Source organism: Manihot esculenta, chromosome 8 (genome assembly GCF_001659605.2).
Source record: "Manihot esculenta cultivar AM560-2 chromosome 8, M.esculenta_v8, whole genome shotgun sequence".
Taxonomy (NCBI): Eukaryota; Viridiplantae; Streptophyta; class Magnoliopsida; order Malpighiales; family Euphorbiaceae; genus Manihot; species Manihot esculenta.
Window position 1 is genome coordinate 40,485,435 of NC_035168.2, and position 19,325 is coordinate 40,504,759.

General features: G+C 32.0%; 2 protein-coding genes across 4 annotated transcripts; one reads left to right on the forward strand and one right to left on the reverse strand.

Annotated features, from left to right (window-relative positions):
• Positions 1-6,668: 6,668 nt before the first annotated feature.
• LOC110621709 (vacuolar-sorting receptor 1) lies at positions 6,669-14,741 on the forward strand. The gene is made up of 12 exons (XM_021765995.2): positions 6,669-7,363; positions 9,533-10,225; positions 10,815-10,903; positions 11,013-11,082; positions 11,161-11,244; positions 11,546-11,622; positions 11,723-11,804; positions 12,263-12,345; positions 12,465-12,531; positions 13,015-13,143; positions 13,770-13,876; positions 14,428-14,741. Exons 1-12 carry the CDS (start codon positions 7,069-7,071, stop codon positions 14,527-14,529), a joined length of 1,878 nt encoding a protein of 625 aa, XP_021621687.1. The 5' UTR covers positions 6,669-7,068; the 3' UTR covers positions 14,530-14,741.
• A 533-nt stretch (positions 14,742-15,274) lies between these two features.
• Positions 15,275-18,965, reverse strand: LOC110621710 (protein FATTY ACID EXPORT 3, chloroplastic). Of its 3 annotated transcripts, none has more exons than XM_021765997.2 (7): positions 18,550-18,965; positions 17,900-18,290; positions 17,487-17,654; positions 16,731-16,777; positions 16,583-16,620; positions 15,634-15,738; positions 15,275-15,475 (listed from the first exon to the last, which is right to left on the reverse strand). In XM_021765997.2, the coding sequence occupies exons 1-6, from the start codon at positions 18,823-18,825 to the stop codon at positions 15,648-15,650; spliced, it is 1,011 nt and encodes a 336-aa protein (XP_021621689.1). In that variant the 5' UTR covers positions 18,826-18,965; the 3' UTR covers positions 15,275-15,475; positions 15,634-15,647. The 3 variants fall into 3 exon arrangements, 2 of the variants coding, with proteins under 2 accessions (XP_021621689.1, XP_021621688.1); XM_021765996.2 differs by having other exon boundaries at positions 17,900-18,293; positions 18,550-18,961; XR_006351612.1 differs by lacking the exon at positions 16,583-16,620 and having other exon boundaries at positions 17,900-18,293; positions 18,550-18,962.
• Positions 18,966-19,325: the final 360 nt, after the last annotated feature.

The window sequence follows — 19,325 nt, forward strand, 5'->3', positions numbered from 1 at the left end:
ACAATGACAAAGATCGCACACGCTTTCCTTAATAATAGATAAGGGAAGAGAAAATTTCGATAAAATAAAATTAAAGATTTTCGAATTGGGATAACCAAAACGTTGATACCACGACACAGATAAAAGACAAACATAATGACAGCCAGAAAACACCAAATTTTGAAACAGCCTGGGCTTATAAAAAGACACCAAATTTTGAAACAGCCTGGGCTTATAAAAAGATTGGTCAAGCAAGCCTTAGGCTAGAGTCTCCCTCGTAGATTAATCCTTTATGAGATAAAACCGAGAAAAAAATTAAATAAAACTTGATTAGAATTACAAAATTGAGGAATACATATAAGATTTGTTTGGATTTTTGGTACAAACAGCATATTGGAAAGATAACAAAACTTGGAAGGTAAAGGAAAAATACCAAAACTAACATGAGTAATAGACAAACTTGAACCATCCGTGAACTGCAATTCATCATTCCCATCATATGGAGCATGAAGTGAGAGATTGCACAAGTCATTCGTCAAATGGTACGAAACTGCAGTATCGAGCAACCATGGAGAATCACCATGCTGCCGTGTACTCACACAATTTGCTTGCAGCCGTTGAGTCAATAAAGGCTAAAAAAATTCTTAGTTTTGAAACACTATCTAAGAGTATAGCCATATCATTCACAAAACTGATATTAAACTTTTGACCAAGAGCCTTGATTACTATCGAATCCACCAGATTTGGATTTACCATTCGAATATCCCTTCGATTGATTAACAACAAGAACATATACAATACCAGTATATTGTCGACCATAGGAGCCTTGTTTGTATGAAGACTTGTTATAGTTCGACTTTCGAACATGATTAGTAGTAATCAAAGCAACCTCATGACGAATCAATCTGCTTCGGATACAATTCATGAGCTAATAGTTTGTCTTAAAGCTCATTAAAGGAAATTATAGTATCGCGCGTATAAATGGCAGCAGCAACCACAACAAAAGTCTTAGTATCAGCAACCACATTCATAACAGAAAACGAGAGTTAAGATCAAAGAGCAGCAAGAATTAATTGATCTTGACACTCTCAACATTCGTAATCTAGATTGGGAACCTATTTTCCTTCTTGAGTAATAAATGTAGGAGGAATTTGGACATAGTACTCAGAACATATCCCATAAGACCTTTAAGTAGTGGAGAAACTTGAACTCTCCATGTCGGATAGTCTGTAACTGTAAGGTTTAATGAAAACTGACTACCGTTGATGAATACAAGAGAACGAACGGATGCATGAGCAACATTTGTTATACTATTACACGCCATAATTGAAACGAAAGAAATAAAAAAAAAAAAGAGAGATTTTTCGAATCAGGCTTTGATACTATAAAGAAATTTTATCAGAATGAAAATTTACTTTATTTTTAATATGAGTGTGGTATAAATAGATATAAGAGAATTTAATATACAAAGATTTCAATCAATACAAAGCTAACGGAGTTATAATAAAAGATAAATTTAAGTGGTTGATTTTAATTGTGATTCTAAAATCGAATCAATATTATCACTAATAGAGTTATAACTGAAAAATAAATTTAAATAGTTGATTTTAATTATAATTTTAAAATTGAACCAATATTATTTCTAACACGGACCACAACACTATTACCACCACCACATCCATTGATGCCTGTGCGGACTCAATGATTTGATAAGCGCAAGGATTCATGAGTTGATATCTCGTTTTCCATTTCCAGAAATTTCAGTCAATTTTCATTGCATGCAAAAGAAGACTCTGTAAAGTATAATTTTTTCAATGCCTCAAGTTAATCTGAGTAACTTCATGGATGTAGTTTGGGTGGTTCAATCAGGATGGAGAGAGCGGAGGAAAATGAGGTTTTTAAAATAAGATTTTCTTTATTATTATTTTTTAATTTTATGGAATAGAAAAGGAAATTTGAGATTTTCAAAATCTTTTAAAAGATATTATTAAATAATTATGGATTATTAATAATTTTAAATTTACATTTCATTATTATACGAAATTGTTCATTAATTTATTGGTCCAACACATAATCTAAAATAAATTAAATTTATTTAAACTTATATACTCCTATTTATAAGGAGATGCTTTGATAAAAAGTAAGAGTAAACCTTATCTTTTTTTATGCTTCAAATTTCAAAATTTTCTTATATTGAGATTCAGTCGAAAGGAGATTAGAGATGAATATTATGTCGATTCGGTTAAATCGAACTGAATAAATTAAAAATTAAAATTTTAATATTTATAAAAATCAAACTGAATTGATTTTGATCAGAAATCGAATCGAATCGAATCTGTCTGATTCAGTTCGATTCAATTCAATTTGATCAATTTGAATTTTTAATAAATTTTTTACTTTTTACACTTTATTTTTAATATTTTAAAATTTAATTAAAATATTTTATCTTATATGATTTAATCTCTTTATATTATTGAAAATAATATATTATTATCACTAAATCAGTTCGGTTTGATTTTTTTTATAAAAATCAAATCGAATCGAAATAATTAAAATTTTTAAAATTAAAAATTAAACTGATTCAAAATGAATAAAAAATAAACCGAATAATTAATTCAATTTGATTAATTTTTTTGATTTCAATTGAATTCTGCTCACGTCGAAGAGAGGTGATATAAATTGTTGTATTATATTTGCTTTACCTTTCATTCCTCTATTTCTATTATCACTTTTTATTTTTCATTAACCATCCGGTCCCAAGCATGAATGTTTTCAGTTATTACTCTCTTTATCTTTTATTTTTTCATTAATTTTTTTTTTTATTACATTCAAACGCAATGCAGAAGATAAATATTTTATTTAATAATAATTTTAAATATAATATCTAGTATCTTAAATCAGTTAATACATTAATATTTAGAAGTTGAAGGTGTATTATGAAAAATTATTTCTTGTAATATTTAATTGATTATATTAAGACAATTATTAACCTAATTCTATTTTCATATCATAATTTTTATTTATTTTATTTTTTCAGATATTAAGAAATATAAATTTTTTAATTATATTATTTTAAATAAATATTTTAATTTTTTTTAAATAAAATAAAATTATAATAGTTCATTTATATATTATTATAATTTAAAAAAATACATTAAATAATAAAAATTATGAAAAAAAGATATTTTTGAAAAATAATGTTATATTATTTCTTTCTTTTTTCCATCTTTTATAATTAATATAATTATTTTTTATTTATTATAATTTTAATTAAATATATTGTTTCATTTAAAAATGTAAGTACCACGTAGATCCATAAAAAAAATGTGAAAATTGTAAATGTAGTTTGAGAAAGTGTCTGTTAAGCGCTTAAAATGAATATGAAATTAGTTTTCGTGTTATGAATCAATGAAAAAAAAATCACATCAATGGATGAATTTAAAACGTTTAAAAATAAAATCATTTATTAATTAAATAAATACCGAAAAATTCAGTAAGTAACTATAAGCTATGGTGCACCGCACGATACTAGGATGCTTTTTATTATTAAAATTTTTTACCAAATTATTTTTTATAATATTTTATTAACAATTATTTCATAATTTTATTATTTTAAAATTATTATTTATTTTTTTAGATTATAATAATATTCACTATTATAATACTATTTAATTTTATAGTATTTTTAATAATTTTTTTAAAAAAAAATTAATATCCATAAAAATTGTTTTTATTATTTTTTTCATCTAGATATACATAATGATTGAAACAAATATATCAATTCATAGTTAAAATATATTAGAATGGGATAAAATTGTCATATTAAAAAAATAAAAAAGTATAAATTATAAAAATTTAGCCAACAGTGAAAATGAAAAGGAAAAAATTAAAATAATAACAGTAAAATAAGTTAAATAAACAATTAAGTGAATATAAACAAATAAAATAAAATAAAAAACTCATATACGTGGTTAAAATTTAAAATAAATTTCAAACTTAAAAAATTAAAAATATTAACATGCGACATAATCTTGTGTAAAATACTTTTTAAAACATATAAAATAAATAAAAATATAAAAATATATTTAAAAAAAAAAAGGAAGAAAAGCCAATTTTTTTAAAGGTATTTGGGAATGGAGTGTGACGTGTACTGAAATCATAGGTGGTCCTTTGATACTTTTCGTATTAAAAAGTGTAAACAGTATTTTTAAAAAAGAAAGAAAAATAAAGAAAATAATAGGAAAAATGTATTTAAAAAAAATAAAGTGGAAAGAGACAGGTGAAATATCTTTAAAATAATCTACTGGAATTTAAAGTATATTTATTAGAAAATACACTTTTTAAAATTTTATTTATTGAAAAATATAACATAAATGTGTTTATAATTTTTTTCAAGAAATATGTTTGTCTTTAAATTATAAAAATAATATTTATAATATAATTTTAAATATAATAAATTAAAATATAAATTGATAAGCTTATTAAATTTAATTAAGAAAATATAATTTTTCAAAAACTAGCTAAATGAGTTACTTTTTTTGATATGAGAGAAGTAAAATATTTTATTTTTATGAAGTTAATTTAATTATCAAATTAAATAAGTTAAATTTTTGTACTACTTTAACTTTTTAAATTTATTTGATTTAATTGTTGGACATAACTAATAATTGATAATTAATTTAAGTGTTTAATAAATTATATAACCGATATTGTTGATACGTAAAAGATATTTTAAAAGTTTAGTTTTATTAGTAAGTTATCTATTATTTATCAGGTGCATCAAACATCTCTTTAACTTATTAGAAAGATGTTCTCTTTTTAACTTCCTCAAATAGCAAGAATCTTATCATTCTATCAATTTCCCATGTACCTCCAATCTTCTTTTTGCTCATAAAATAAAATATCTCGGAGGACCTTTAAACCTTCTTATATAGTTGTCATTTATTTGCTTCAAAATGGTTTTATGTGGCCTAGATGTTGTGATTATATAGGCCATTGTTAATGGTTTTATTCCTTATAAGTTATTAGATCGTTGGCAAAATTTTTTATTTGACCAAAATATTTTCTTTTATTTTCTATATCGAATTTTAAAACAAGTGAATTTACAAAATAGAGAAAAAAGGGTTATGAGTCTTTTGGGATATCTCTTGTAGAATTCTTCTCACGCTTAAGTGAAATTTAAAAATTTAGAGTTAAAATTTTTTTACTAGAAATTACAAAAAAGAAAAAAGCCAAGAGAAGAGAAAGAAGAAAATGAAGAAAAGAAATGAGGAGAAAACTCACTTGTTAAGGTGTACTGGATCAAAATAAAAAAATTTCAACACCTTAACTAACACAATTTATGTAAATATGTGATAATATATTTTAGTAAGAGACATTATTTAATTTAAATAAATTTATAATTTTCATATGTTATTACTGTCCTATCTTTAACAAATTTTATTCTATAGCCTAGAGATTATTTGCAAATTTTCCCAATGCTTCAGTAGAAGGAGATCCTCCGTGTAATTATTTTTAGTGCTATGTGGTGATGTATGTACTCATGGAAGTAAAAAACTTATAATTCCATCTCTCTTTTCACCACCGGAACATCATCCAGGTCATGTTGATGGGTTTCTAGGATTGAGTTAATTTGTTTTGTTTTTAATTCTTTCAACTTTGAAAATCTACCCCTTCCCCTTTAATAGAATTTACTACCATTGGAGAGACAAAAAAAAAAAAAAAAAACAAATGAAAGCAAATCAAGCATAGATGAGAAAATATGCGTCCCAAAGAGGGTCAAATCTGTCATTTCCAATGGATGAGTTACCAATTGCAATTCAAAAAAAAATATTAAAAGGTTTTCTCTAAGAACTGTAAAAAAGGCGGAAATTAGGGGTCATAGGACTCGAATTCTGATCTACTAAATGAGTGTTACTGGACAAGACAAAATTAGGGCAAAAGGTTTTATTATATAGTAATTATTAATTTAATAAAATATACTATAAAAGATTGTATTTATGGTTCATGGCCATGCACGTGCCATCCATGCCGCTCATACCATAAATATTTTATTCTTTTCTATATACAAATTAAAAAAAAATATATTTTCTCCCCTCTAACTTACTTCAGTTTATTCGTTTATTCAAATATTAAATTAGATTAAAAAATAAAAACAAATATATTTGTAAAAAACATGAGTTTTATATTTTGTTAGGGGAATGTAATTATTGTTAATTATATATAACCTCCAATGGTAATTAGTAAATAATAGAGTATTATTTATTTTATTTTAATTGAAATTTATATTTTGTAAATAATAATAATAATGTATAATAAATAAATAAAAAAAGAAGATAATCATCAAGGTCATTTTACTTTTTGTTATTTATATTTTAATGAATATACCTATTTTTTTATGGGCCAGTGATGAAAAAGCCCATCACAGGTCCTTATCTATTACCACTTAAATGAAGAACACGTGGTTTTCATGCAGAAGGTATCTCTAATCCTGGGTCCCACATATTATACGATGCAATCTGAGCCGTGAAAATTACATCTTAACTAAAGTATCTCCAAGATCTGGCGTTTATGTATTATCGTGATCCGCTTAAGGAAACAAAATAGTATTACTCCTTAATTCCTTAATTAATTATTAAGTACGATTAGGACTTAATCAATAATTAAGGCTGTTTAAATCTTTCCCACTTAATTTTCCAGGAGACGGCTCGTTGGTTTACCTATATTCCACAAAAGAAGCCATAGCTTATTAGATTCCCGCACCTCCCTACAAGTAAAAAGCAAAATTCTGCCACGACCCAGAGACTTAGAACCCACACAAATATTTTCCTGATCGAAATTTTCCTGTTTCTGATCTGGGTTTTTAATTTATCGAGCTTTCATCGGACAGGAGAGTTTGGTTTGCTGAATTTATCGCTTTCACCTTTGTTTATATTTTTCATTTCTTAATCTACAAGTTTCCAGTCATATATAGAATAGATTATTTAACTACCAGGGTTTTTCGAGGAAGAGGGGTTGAATCAAGCCTTGGCCCCTTCTTCTTTCCATCTGTTGCATTTGATCTTAAGCTAGAACTAGTATAGTGTAACGATGAGGGAAAAGGTGGGATTATTATTGTGTCTGTGGCTTTTGCTTTGCGGGTCTTGCTTGGGTAGGTTTGTAGTTGAGAAGAACAGCTTGAAAGTGACCTCACCAGATTCAGTGAAGGGGGTGTATGAATGTGCAATTGGGAATTTTGGGGTTCCTCAGTACGGAGGGACTTTAGTTGGGACTGTGGTTTATCCAAAAGCCAATCAGAAGGCGTGCAAGGCATTCGATGAGGTGAATATCTCCTTCAAATCGAAGCCTGGAGGGTTACCCACTTTTCTCCTTGCCGATCGAGGAGGTGAGCTTCTTTACTTTTGTGTCTTCAACGGTTTGTGCTTCACCTTTGATTCCTAAATATACATATCGATAGATAAGTGTGATTCTTTTGGATGGTCTTAACTTTATTGGAATTCGTAGTTTCTATTTTTACGTCATCTTTGCTTATAAGTTATCATTTATTTGATTTTTGCTTTAGTGTTAGTGTTACTGGTTTTGTATGATTTTGTGGCCATTTAGTTGACTGCTACACTGCTTGACAGCCAATTGCTCTTCTAACAAATATTCTAGTAAATTTTCTTGTGTGTTTTCAATTTTAAGAGGATGTATGTGGCTAAATATTCTTCAACTTTAAATTTGAGCACTTTTTTTTTTCTTTGAAAAATAAAAAATTCCCCTTCACATTGGTATACTGCTGATGAAATTTTGGGGCCTTAGTGTTGTAATAAACGTGATAAATGATTACCTATTGTAATACCATTAAATTAATAGTTGTATTGGTTATATTAAAAGGAAAATTTTCTTCAGATACTATGAAAATTTTTAACAGAAAAAATGTCCTGAAAATGTTCTGACAGCAATAATTAGTAGGAGAAAAAAGAAAAAGACAAAGATAAGGGGCCGTGTAATCTAAATTGACAAATTCATCTTGTTTATAGTATTCTTATTTTATTCTGCAAGGATAAGCGGCATCTTTTCATTAAGAGACGCAAATAGTGTACATAATCAAGTAGTTCTGGTAGGTGTTAGTAATATTCAGCTTCCAGTTTACCTTTTCGTTGATTGCATGAAATATAAGCATTAGCACAACATTAACATTGGAATAGAATGGCTTAGTTTATTATACTCATTTTTCTCTTGGACTACATTGCAAAATACTCTTTCTGTCCACTTCTATCTATCACTCTTGGGAAGTTGATTTATCTAAAATTCTCTCTCCTTTTGAGAAGATTAACGAGTATTAATAATTTTTTCCAGTTTTACCCTTATCTCTACTAAATATAATATTTGCTTTTACAATTTTCTAAAACCTATCTTATCATTTACTTTTCTCTCTCGTAATTATCCCACTCTTTTGTTGATAGATTAATGGAGAGAGAATTATTGAAATAGAAGTAATTAAGTGAGATAAAGGTTTTTTTTTTTTTGAAAAGTAAAGATACTTTATATTAATGAATATCATGAGCTAATACATCAAAAAGAAAAGTTGGTTGCAATAGCTCCACTCTTCTCAAACTGAGATGCAAGCAGCGGCTCTAGCAAGAGTGTGACCATATATGATCGCAGTTTCTTGGTAAACACTAATGAGACTGCAGAAATGTCGAATATAAGAGCTTGGATGTTTTATACGATTTATCCCAAATAAGGCCATTGTCTTTTGCTGAACATACCAACTGCAATGAATTTGTTTCCACAATTACATGATGCAGACTATTGCTTCACGCACAGCCAAGGCTTCCGCAAGCAAGGGAGAGAAGCTACCATCAACATCACACATACCTCCATGCAGAAAACAGCCTGGTTCATTACAGATCAGCCATCCTAGAGGGTGTTTGGCTTAACTTATGAAATTTAGCTTATAAGCATCAAGTGCTTATAAGTTAATTTGAGCATAAGCTATTTTTTAAATAAGGGTATATGTTGTAATTTTAAATTTTTAATAAGGATACTATAGTAATTTAATTGGTCAAATAAGCTTATGAGCGGGGTGCATATAAGCACTAAGATAAAAAGCCATAGGACCAGCTTATTTTTTTGTGCTTATAAGCTGCTTATATTCCCCCTTTTTTTATTTTTTTATTTATTTTTATAAACTGCTTATAAACTTGATACATTGTTATAAATAAACGGGTCATTTAAATTTTAAAGCTTATAAAACCCCAGTTCCATTTGATGGCACAGCTGCATATTTGTTACATTTAAGAAAACCGGGAGGTTTAGCCCAAGTAACCACCAGTGATGCAACACACATAGCAGAAGCAACAAGATTAAGCTTCTTAGCACAAAACCATTATGTATAATTTATGTGATTTAATTGTTTTCTTAATCACCATGCAAAAATCTTAAATGATGGAGAAAAGTGGATGGAGGGAGTTCCAAACATTACAAAATTTTTGCCCTTTCATCATTATATGGATTCATGACTGTCTTTTATAATTGATTGCCTGCTTATTCTGAATTATCTTTGTAGATTGTTACTTCACCCTGAAGGCCTGGAATGCTCAAAATGGTGGAGCAGCAGCTATTCTGGTTTCAGATGACAAGAATGAGCCATTGATTACAATGGACACCCCTGAAGAAGAAAATGTTAATGCTGATTATCTGCAAAAGATCAATATTCCATCAGCCTTAATCAGCAAGTCCTTGGGAGACAGTATCAAGAAGGCTCTGTCTAGTGGGGAGATGATTAACATCAATCTTGATTGGAGAGAGGCTCTTCCACATCCTGATGAGCGCGTTGAATATGAGTTCTGGACAAATAGTAATGATGAGTGTGGGCCAAAGTGTGACAGTCAGATGGAGTTTGTCAGGAACTTCAAAGGTGCAGCTCAGATACTTGAGCTGAAGGGTTACACTCAATTTACCCCACACTATATAACATGGTATTGCCCAGAGGCATTCGTTCTCAGCAAACAATGCAAATCCCAGTGCATAAACCATGGTAGGTATTGTGCTCCAGATCCTGAGCAAGACTTTAGTAGAGGATATGATGGAAAAGATGTTGTGGTTCAAAATCTACGTCAGGCTTGCTTCTTTAAAGTGGCCAATGAAAGTGAGAAGTCATATCTTTGGTGGGATTATGTGACTGACTTTGCAATTCGTTGTCCAATGAAAGACAAGAAATATACTAAAGAATGTGCAGATGAAGTCATTAAATCTCTTGGTAGGTCATTGGTACTTTCATTCTGTGGCTGTTAATTTATCATGTGGGTAAATTTGTGACAATATTTTCATTTAGTCTAGTGGGCACTACTTTGTCATTTCCCCAAAGATTGTCTCTGATTTTGTTGCTACCAGTTATTGCTGTCATTTCATTATTATTTTGTGGCATTTTCATTTAGATTTTCACGCCCGTGTCATTACTATATATATCCTTTTTAGATCCCACTTTGAGCTTCTCTGCGCTGTATATTTGATAAATTTTTGAAATTTTACCGATGCTATAGGGCCATGCATAATACTGTTCTCATTATGGTACCTTGTTCATGTTAGTTTGTCTTCGTTATTTCTTATTATTAATCATTAATTTCAACCATTTTCCCTTGCTGGTAGCTAACAAAAATTCCACTTATTTGCATTTATGTGCTATAGGAATTTCTGAAAATTGCATGATTTTCCCCTTTTTTCCAGTGCCTTGTTGCATTTTTCCCGATAAGAAAAGCGGTTTATGTTTTTCTGATGCATGCTGCAAGTCTGTAACTGAACAAGCTTCTGATTAGAATCTAACGTTTGTTTTTCACATTTTACTTCAGGTGTTGACCTCAAGAAGATTGACAAATGTATAGGTGACACTGAGGCAGATGTGGAAAACCCAGTCCTTAAAGCTGAACAAGATGCCCAGGTTACACTTAGAAAATATAATTGTTTTAATTTATTGGCTTTCCTTGTGAAAGTTTCTTCTGGGTATGCTGTTAATTTTTCTATATTTTGATTTGATATTCTGACTTCAGATTGGAAAAGGATCTCGTGGAGATGTGACTATACTGCCAACTCTTGTCATTAACAGCAGACAGTACAGAGGTTTGTGGCAGATATATAAGTGGTTAGCTATCTACTTGCATGATTTGAGTTGTGATCTGTCCTTGTTGCTGGTTTCAGGCAAGTTGGATAAAGGGGCAGTTCTTAAGGCTATTTGTGCAGGTTTCCAAGAGACCACAGAGCCAGCCATATGTTTAAGTGAAGGTCATTATCTCTTGGGCTTTGATCTTTCAATTGAGTTTTATTTCTGTAGTGTGTTTAGAAACTCAAAGAGTTGACACTTGATACCCATCCCATTGAGCTATTTCGCTGTGGGATAGGATTCTCCCATATTTTTTTTCCAGTATATCATATTGCTGTGTATTCCCTTATCAGGGACCTTCCAATTTGAAATGTTTAAGATTGACTAACTATTAGAGTGGGTATAAAATGTGCAGCTGATTTGTTGTATGGAGACTGTTGTGCAGATGGGTTTAATTGTTTCATTGTGAATGATTATTTGTAGACATAGAAACCAATGAGTGTCTGGAGAACAATGGTGGGTGCTGGCAGGACAAGGCTTCTAACCTTACTGCATGCAAGGTATAAGATATGATATCTCAAAACTCTTGCCTTTACTATGCTTGTGTGATGTGTTAATTCCAACATCTTTTTGTTTTGGTTTGGGCCTCCTTTGATGTAGGATACTTTTCGGGGAAGAGTATGTGAATGTCCTGTGGTACGGGGAGTGAAGTTTGTTGGTGATGGTTATACCCATTGTGAAGGTAAATACTTCTAATCCGGTTCCAATTTAAAATGCAACCTTCTTTAAGAATAAAATTTGACTTTAAAACCCATGAAACCTTGAAATCACGTAAGCCGCAAGGTGTGAGACTGGCAAAAATTATTTTTACACTAAACACATGGTTATGGGCGTGGATTGGATTTTCAGTTTTTATCTATATGTTTTGGCAGTTAAATACTCTAATAAGCTCGGCACTTTCATGTGAATATATATGCATATATTCTCTCTCAAAAGACATATGAAACTATTGGCTTTAGCTGCTTTCTGATATGAATTTAATACGATAGAACTTGTTAGAACCTTCCTTCAAACTCATTAGAACTTGAGTAGGTGGATCTCAGTGTTTCTGAAAGTTTTCAAGCTTCTACAATTACATACTTTTTAGAACCATGTACGCTTGATCTCCATACACTCTGGTTTGCTTGTTTCATTTAACAGCTTCAGGTGCTTTACGTTGTGAAATTAACAATGGCGGATGCTGGAAGCAAACCAGAGATGGCAGGACTTTTTCTGCTTGTGTTGTAAGTGGTCCAACTTGAATTTGATGTACTCATTTTCAACCCTTGCTTATCATTTGTAACTAATTATTACATCGTTACTCTTGTGATTCACATTTCATAGATTATCTGATTTTTTTTAGGAGGATAACTCACAAGGTTGCAAGTGTCCTCCAGGATTCAGGGGTGATGGAGTCAACTCCTGTGAGGGTAAGCTTTCCTTCATTTGGTTTCTACGCCTTCTGTTGTAACAATCATACACATTGGTGTGAGAATTTTTGCACCAATCTAAATTATACACAGTACCCATCTAAATTACACACGTTTTTTTTTTTCATGCAAGTACCAGAACAGTCACAAAATTCTAGATTTGGGTTTGTAAACTTCGTTACATACGCATGCACATGGTTTCGTTCTGAAAGATGATGGACCTGCTCTTTTCATCTATAGATTTCTCAACCAAAAAAAAAAAGCTTTAAATATTCTGAGGCAGTATCACCTTTTCTGCATATTTTAATATCCTTGCAGTTTCTGAATAGCACAAATAGGAGCAATCTAGGAGCAGGACGTAGGGTACCTGCACATGACATGTAAATGTTGGTGAAATGATATTAGATGATAAGACACTTTTTCATGGGACTTCAACTTTATACTGATTCACCTTGAGATTTTTGACTTGTGTCTGTGTTTCAGATGTGGATGAATGCAAAGAGAAGACAGCCTGCCAATGCCCTGAGTGCAAATGTAAAAATAAGTGGGGCAGTTATGACTGCAGCTGTGGTAGTGGTTTATTGTACATGCAAGAACATGACACATGCATAAGTGAGTATTGTCAGAGCAATTTCAACACTCTTGTTTGATAAATGATTCTGCAGAAGCTGATAGACTTGATTGTTTGTATTACTTGTGCAACTAAATCTTGCTTGACACTAGTTGCCAATCTCGTGTATTTGTGCCTCCCTTATGGAGTGTGATGTTGAGTTGCTGACTTGAAGCTGTCAGCAGAAGTTTTTCATATTTATATTTGGTTGCTATTGATGTAAGTGCATGGTATTAGGATATGTATTGCATTATTGTATAACTTGATTTTATCAATACTTCTTTCCTTATTTTTCTGCTACCTATTTATTTATCTTGTTTGATGAATGTGTAATAGTAGGGAATTAGATCATCATCTATAAATTAAGCAAATGCAGTTGGTCTTTTTGGAATTTTTTGACTCGTACACCTAACACTATCTATAACATGACTACAACATTTATTGAGTACGCCATTGGAAAATATGGTTATCTTGGGTGGAACTCATCTCAAGTGCACTAAATTTAGGTTGTCTTGGGGCTAGAACTCCTTGTTTACTGGTCAGCTGGAATCTTTGATATCACTAGGTTATTGCTAAAAAGGGCATGTTCTCGTGTTTGCCACACTGAATCTTTATCGTAATAATTCAGGTAAGGATGCTAAAGCAGAGGTCAGCTGGAGCTTTGTATGGATTATTATTCTTGGCTTGGCTACCACAGGAGTTGCTGGATATGCTATTTACAAGTACAGAATCCGGGTATGACACTGACAACTTTTTGAAAATTTTCTTATTATTCAGCTGTCTGGACGATCATGATGTACCAACAATTTGATCAAATTAATGCATTAAATGATGAAACAGAGTCGCACTCCTTTTTCCCTTTGGGTGTGGGAAAACTCTTAAGGAACATGTTAAGATGGGAGTTGGTCGAGAGAGTCTAGGCCAATTGGGTCAAGTATGCTTTTTGTTTTTGATGGATCAATTTATGTTGAGACAAATGAGAAGTTTTGCTTGCTGCAGTGTCATTAAGTATGTAACTGTGAGTGAATAGATTTGAGGGCAGCACTGGATCCTTTTTGAAGGATTCTTTTACTCCAGTTTCAGACAACCAACTCAGATTGAATTTATAGGATCTTAAATGTGCTACGGCTATTTACTGTGATATCTGTTATGCAGTTCCTTTTTATTATATGTATATATGTATATATATATATATATAAATTCAGCTGAGTTGATCTTTTATTTTTGAACTGAATAGTGTTAATATTGAATTTCATTTGGAATGGTGGTGGACCTTTTGGGTGCAGAGATACATGGATTCAGAGATACGGGCTATCATGGCACAGTACATGCCCTTGGATAATCAAGGAGATATTCCTGTACACCACGCTCCCCGCGGCGACATCTGAATCTGAGTCTGATGGAGGAAAATAGCCACTGAGGTGCTTATTTAATCGGTGATCATAACTTTGTATAAGTCGAGTCAATGTTCTATCATGCCAAATGCCATTGCTATGCCTCTCATCTCATACTTGTAGTTTTATTCCAGGACCACTGTACATTTTCCATGGGATTTTTACGAGATTAATGGTTCAGGATTTTGGCTGATTTTTCCACTTCATATATGATGCCATCTATTATTTTTCGTTCCGTAACTTCAATTTTTTTTTTCTCTGTGCCCTAATATCTTTAGGTTTTTCAGTTTGGAAAAGCAGGTGAAATATAATTTTTATTTTATTTTATCATACACCATTAAAAAATTTTGAAATATATTTTGTTCGTGAAAGGCTTTTAAAATATATTTTTCATAAGTTTTGAAAAATAAGGTGTCAAAGCAAAACATTTCTCTTTTTCGTCAAGATAATGCTTTTTTTTTTTTTTTAAATTGTACGAAAAAATTTATTTTCTTGAATGGACGTTAACTAATGCTGTCAACTTTGTTGCTGGTAGTGGTTAAAGAAAACAGCTTTTAACTAATCGATTATATCAACGACGAAAATTACACTAGAATAGGTGATGGGAAACGAAATTCTCATTATTATTATTCCAGTTTTTTAATTCTGAGGTAGCAAAATCTTATTTAGTTCATGGAAAACTCATACGGTATCATAACTGTAATTCTTTTTCTTGAAAAAAAATATTAAAAACTATAGGGAGATGAATCCACACCAAAAACTCCTTGAAGAAAATAAGTATATAAGGCCGAAAACACTATCAATTTTAGGCCCACATGAGGATAAGATATCCATCACATTATTCCTTCTCACCTGTACCCTAAGGCTCCACAAAACTCATTCTCCCCTCAAACTTCACTCTCTTCTTTACACATAACAACACAATCCACTTGCCTTTCATCTGCAACAAGTTAACACACTATGTTAGTTTATGCTAGTTCCACAATTCTTACCTTCCTCATACAGGAATAGAGAGAAGAGAAAGCTTTCTTTTTTCCTTTACTTGCAGTTATTTGTTATCATTTTGTGATAAAAAGCTTACATGTAAATCCAACTAACCTGGAACAAACACATCAATTTTCAGCTTCTTGTTCCATGTCTGATCCTTCCTGCTGCTTACCATTCACTGTGATTTTATATAGAAAGAATGCAACCATTGCGCCACTGCAAAGCAAAGCAAAGCAAATCTTCAAACATACAAACTCACGTATTCTATACCAAGCAGCCACTGTTGACACGTTATTGCAATTAGCTATTTAGTGAATATACACATGTCGCATGCACATTCATGCAACACTCTGAATAAGCTAAAATTTATTGATTATGAATTTAGCAAATAGAACATCCATCACAAAGACAATTCCTCAACTTTAAGTTGGATTTGGACCGCAAATTGTATTACTTATAGCTCTTATCCCTCTCATCTATAAACTCCTGCATCTTTAGTCCTTACTTTTATAACCAGACTTGGTAATAGCTACTGTCATACTTGAAAAAATAGACCTGGCTGCAATCCAGTTCAAACTATGAAACGGACTGGAAACAGTCAATGGTTTCTTGTTCATGAACTGGAACAGAACTGTTGAACAAGGACTAGAACCAGCTAGTTCAAAGTGCCGGTTAGAATCAGAAATGGCCCAATTCGTAAATTATATGTTTTCCTTTTAAAAACATTATATATGTTGCCTTAAATATATTTATTATAGAAACTAGATAAATGAAACCTATATCTTATAGATTTATATTAATCTATAGAATATCTATAGCATTGTAGTTTTAAAAATTTTTGAACAGGGACTCAAACGAAACCATTTTGAAATGGTTTTGAACCAACTAGTTCGAAAGCCCACTGAACTGGCAGTTCCAGCTTGTGCCTAGGGCCATTTGAAAATCCTACTTCAACAAGGCATAAGCCAAACTTTCAATCAGCAATCCAAATACCAAGAAAGAAATGTGCTGTTTGAAGACAGTAACGGGAATGCAAAAGAAACATGAGTATGTTATGGACCTGATGACGGTTGAGAAAAAGGTCAAAATGGAAGCTCTCTGCCAAGAAAGCAAGAAACGAAAGTTAAAAGAAGTGTTGTAGTGTGCCTCGGATACTTGAAGTACCAAAGGAGACTAGAGTATTAGAATCAATTATGAAGAAGTGTTACCTGAGACAGCAACCTTATCTCCCTAAGAAAGATTATAGCTGCTATTCCTGTGGGCAAAAGAAAACAGTAAGAAAACTTTGAGTCAAAATATATCATAGAAGAAATAAAATACATGAGATACACTGCAAACAAATAAAAATATAATATTCATCCCAGCTTCAATTTAGTTGAAGCTAGAAAGCAACAATAGTCACTCAGAGCCAAGCATACAAGTGCCTAACTGTAGATGGTAATCCACATATTCTAGTGATCATGTGATAAACCTAAACATAACTATTGTTCATATGCACAAAGGAGATAGGAGTGAAGAAGATGAACAGAAAAGAGAAAAATAGAATTGCCCACCTCCATAACAGCAGAAACAATGTGAACAAACACACAATGACACAGACCTAAAGCCCGATATGGAAAGAGCTAACTATGTGATGTTTACTGCAACTATGCATAAACAAATTGTTTTATTCATGAGTGGAAGCAAAATGCCCTGTTTTAGGAAGATGTAAGAGACCTACGCACCTAATTCTATTTTGAGGATCATTCTAAGCATTCGTGGGAAATTTCAGATGTGCTTCAAGCCACATATAATCAAATAGAAAATGCAACGTTATTCAGAACCTTATAACATGATAGCAATATAACTGCTGAAGAAAAATAACCAGCAAATCCAAGCTGAAAGCCAGTCGTCAAAAATATATATAATAGCACAAACATTTTTCTTGTTTTAAGTTTTACAATGGAAACAAACCATCGTCTGACCTGCCTGTCCTTTCACAACTGATGTACACGGTTGTCCTTTTTCATATGATTTCAAACTCGATATGCTTAAGGCCAAAAGAGCACCACCAAGAATAATCCCAAACCTAAGAGCAGAAACGCTGCCAGTCAACATGAAGGAAAGAAAGCCACCAACAGAAAGAAGCAAACCTGCAGAGCAAAAGCAACCCATGAAAAATATTGAACCCATTTAAGGGGTAAAAAATTCATAGAATCATATATTTCTTTCATCTTAATGTTATCTGATGAGCAGCATCTAAACTGAAGAGCTTGGATATGTCTTTGAAACTCAACCAGTTGGGGCTAGTGACTTCTAATTCCTCAAAACTGTGTAATCACTAATTTAGCAACTAGCAAGACCAGTGTAATTAGATATCAGTGTGTGCTATTCATACCATAAGGTATTCCAAGATGGAAGTCACGAATTTGAGAAAAATCATTCAGATTATCAGTGGAGGAAGCAAACGTTTCCACAACCTCCTTCACTGTTTCAGGGGAATTCTGAGCAGCTACTGAAAGGAATTCTTTACTCTCTTCAGACATCTCCTTTGCTAGCACGGCCAGATCACCTTTAGCCTTGTCTGCTTTAACTTTTAACTGCTCCGATGTTTCTTTCAAAATAACCATTGCTTTCTTTGAGTATATATCGTATGCTTCTTGAGACACAGTTTGCATCTTCAAGGCTTGTTCTTTGAAAGAAGCCAAAGTCTCTTTCCAAGCTTCTTGTGATTCTTCAGCTCCCAATTCATCACCGCTGTTCTCTTTCTCCACTTCGATTTCTAAATGCTTCTAAAAATTTAATTCAAAACATAAAAATCCTTTAACATAGCCCACATAAAATTTGAAAACCCGAAGCTTATTCATAGAGTTAAATAACAAGTTCATTATGCAAGAATGTCACTTCCACACACAATCTCGTGCAAAGCAAAACAGTCCCCTTCCCCCAACAGACTTTGATGAACTAAATGAATTTTTAAATTGGCCAATGCAATTTCACCGGAACCCATAAAAAGAAAAACACCCACTAAGATAAGTAAGAGCATACCGAATGTTCGTGAGAGGCAGCAAATGGCACGATCGATCGGTTCAAGGGATTCCCTCCATTGAGATAAGGAAAACCAATCCCAATCCCAATCCCAAGGCCTTTAGGAGCAAAAACAGCAGAAGCGTCATTCGAAACAGTGTAACCCCTGGATTTAAGCAAAGGCTGGAGCTTTAGAGAAGAAGAAGGACACAAGGACTTGGAAGAAGACGAGGAAACGCTCCTTAACTGTGAACAGTTGAAGTTTCGAATAGCCAGCAATTCCACCGCAACGCTCATTGTGTTTGTCCTTCCAGAAAGAAAGGTGACGAGGGAGATGGAAAGAGAGAGCTTTGGAATGTAGACAGAAGCGATGCAGGGCGAAGCGCACGAGAAGAGAGAGTGAAGTGGGGGAGGAAACTAGAAATGCTTTGGCGACACTGACACGTAACCAATAAAGCATTTGGGAAATTCTTCGGATTCGTTTCCATTCAAAACTATTTCGAACGAAAAGATTGACTTCAATTATTGGCAAAAAAAATATTATAATTTAATTTTAAGTTTACGATTTAATGAAATTCAAACAAACCCCAACTTGTTAGACGGCCTGAAAGGAAAGGACCAAGCTTTATAGCTAAAATCTTAAGCTCTGGGCCTGCTGTTTTGCTGATCAATTGGGTTTGGTTTTTTATTGTTCAGCAGCCCAAGCGTTGATTGAAAATTGCCTGGTCTTGTAGGGGATTGCAGCTCGTCTCGTCTCATTTGGGGCAAGCCCAACAACTTCCACCTCAACAATAATG

Coding starts and splice junctions, on each gene's coding strand:
- LOC110621709 (XM_021765995.2), top strand. CDS start 7,069: ATGAGGGAAAAGGTGGGATTATTATTGTGTCTGTGGCTTTTGCTTTGC. Junction 12,346..12,464: donor GGACTTTTTCTGCTTGTGTT/GTAAGTGGTCCA, acceptor GATTTTTTTTAG/GAGGATAACTCACAAGGTTG. Junction 12,532..13,014: donor TGGAGTCAACTCCTGTGAGG/GTAAGCTTTCCT, acceptor TCTGTGTTTCAG/ATGTGGATGAATGCAAAGAG.
- LOC110621710 (XM_021765996.2), bottom strand. CDS start 18,825: ATGAGCGTTGCGGTGGAATTGCTGGCTATTCGAAACTTCAACTGTTCA. Junction 18,294..18,549: donor CTGCCTCTCACGAACATTCG/GTATGCTCTTAC, acceptor TTAAATTTTTAG/AAGCATTTAGAAATCGAAGT. Junction 17,655..17,899: donor CCATCTTGGAATACCTTATG/GTATGAATAGCA, acceptor TTTGCTCTGCAG/GTTTGCTTCTTTCTGTTGGT.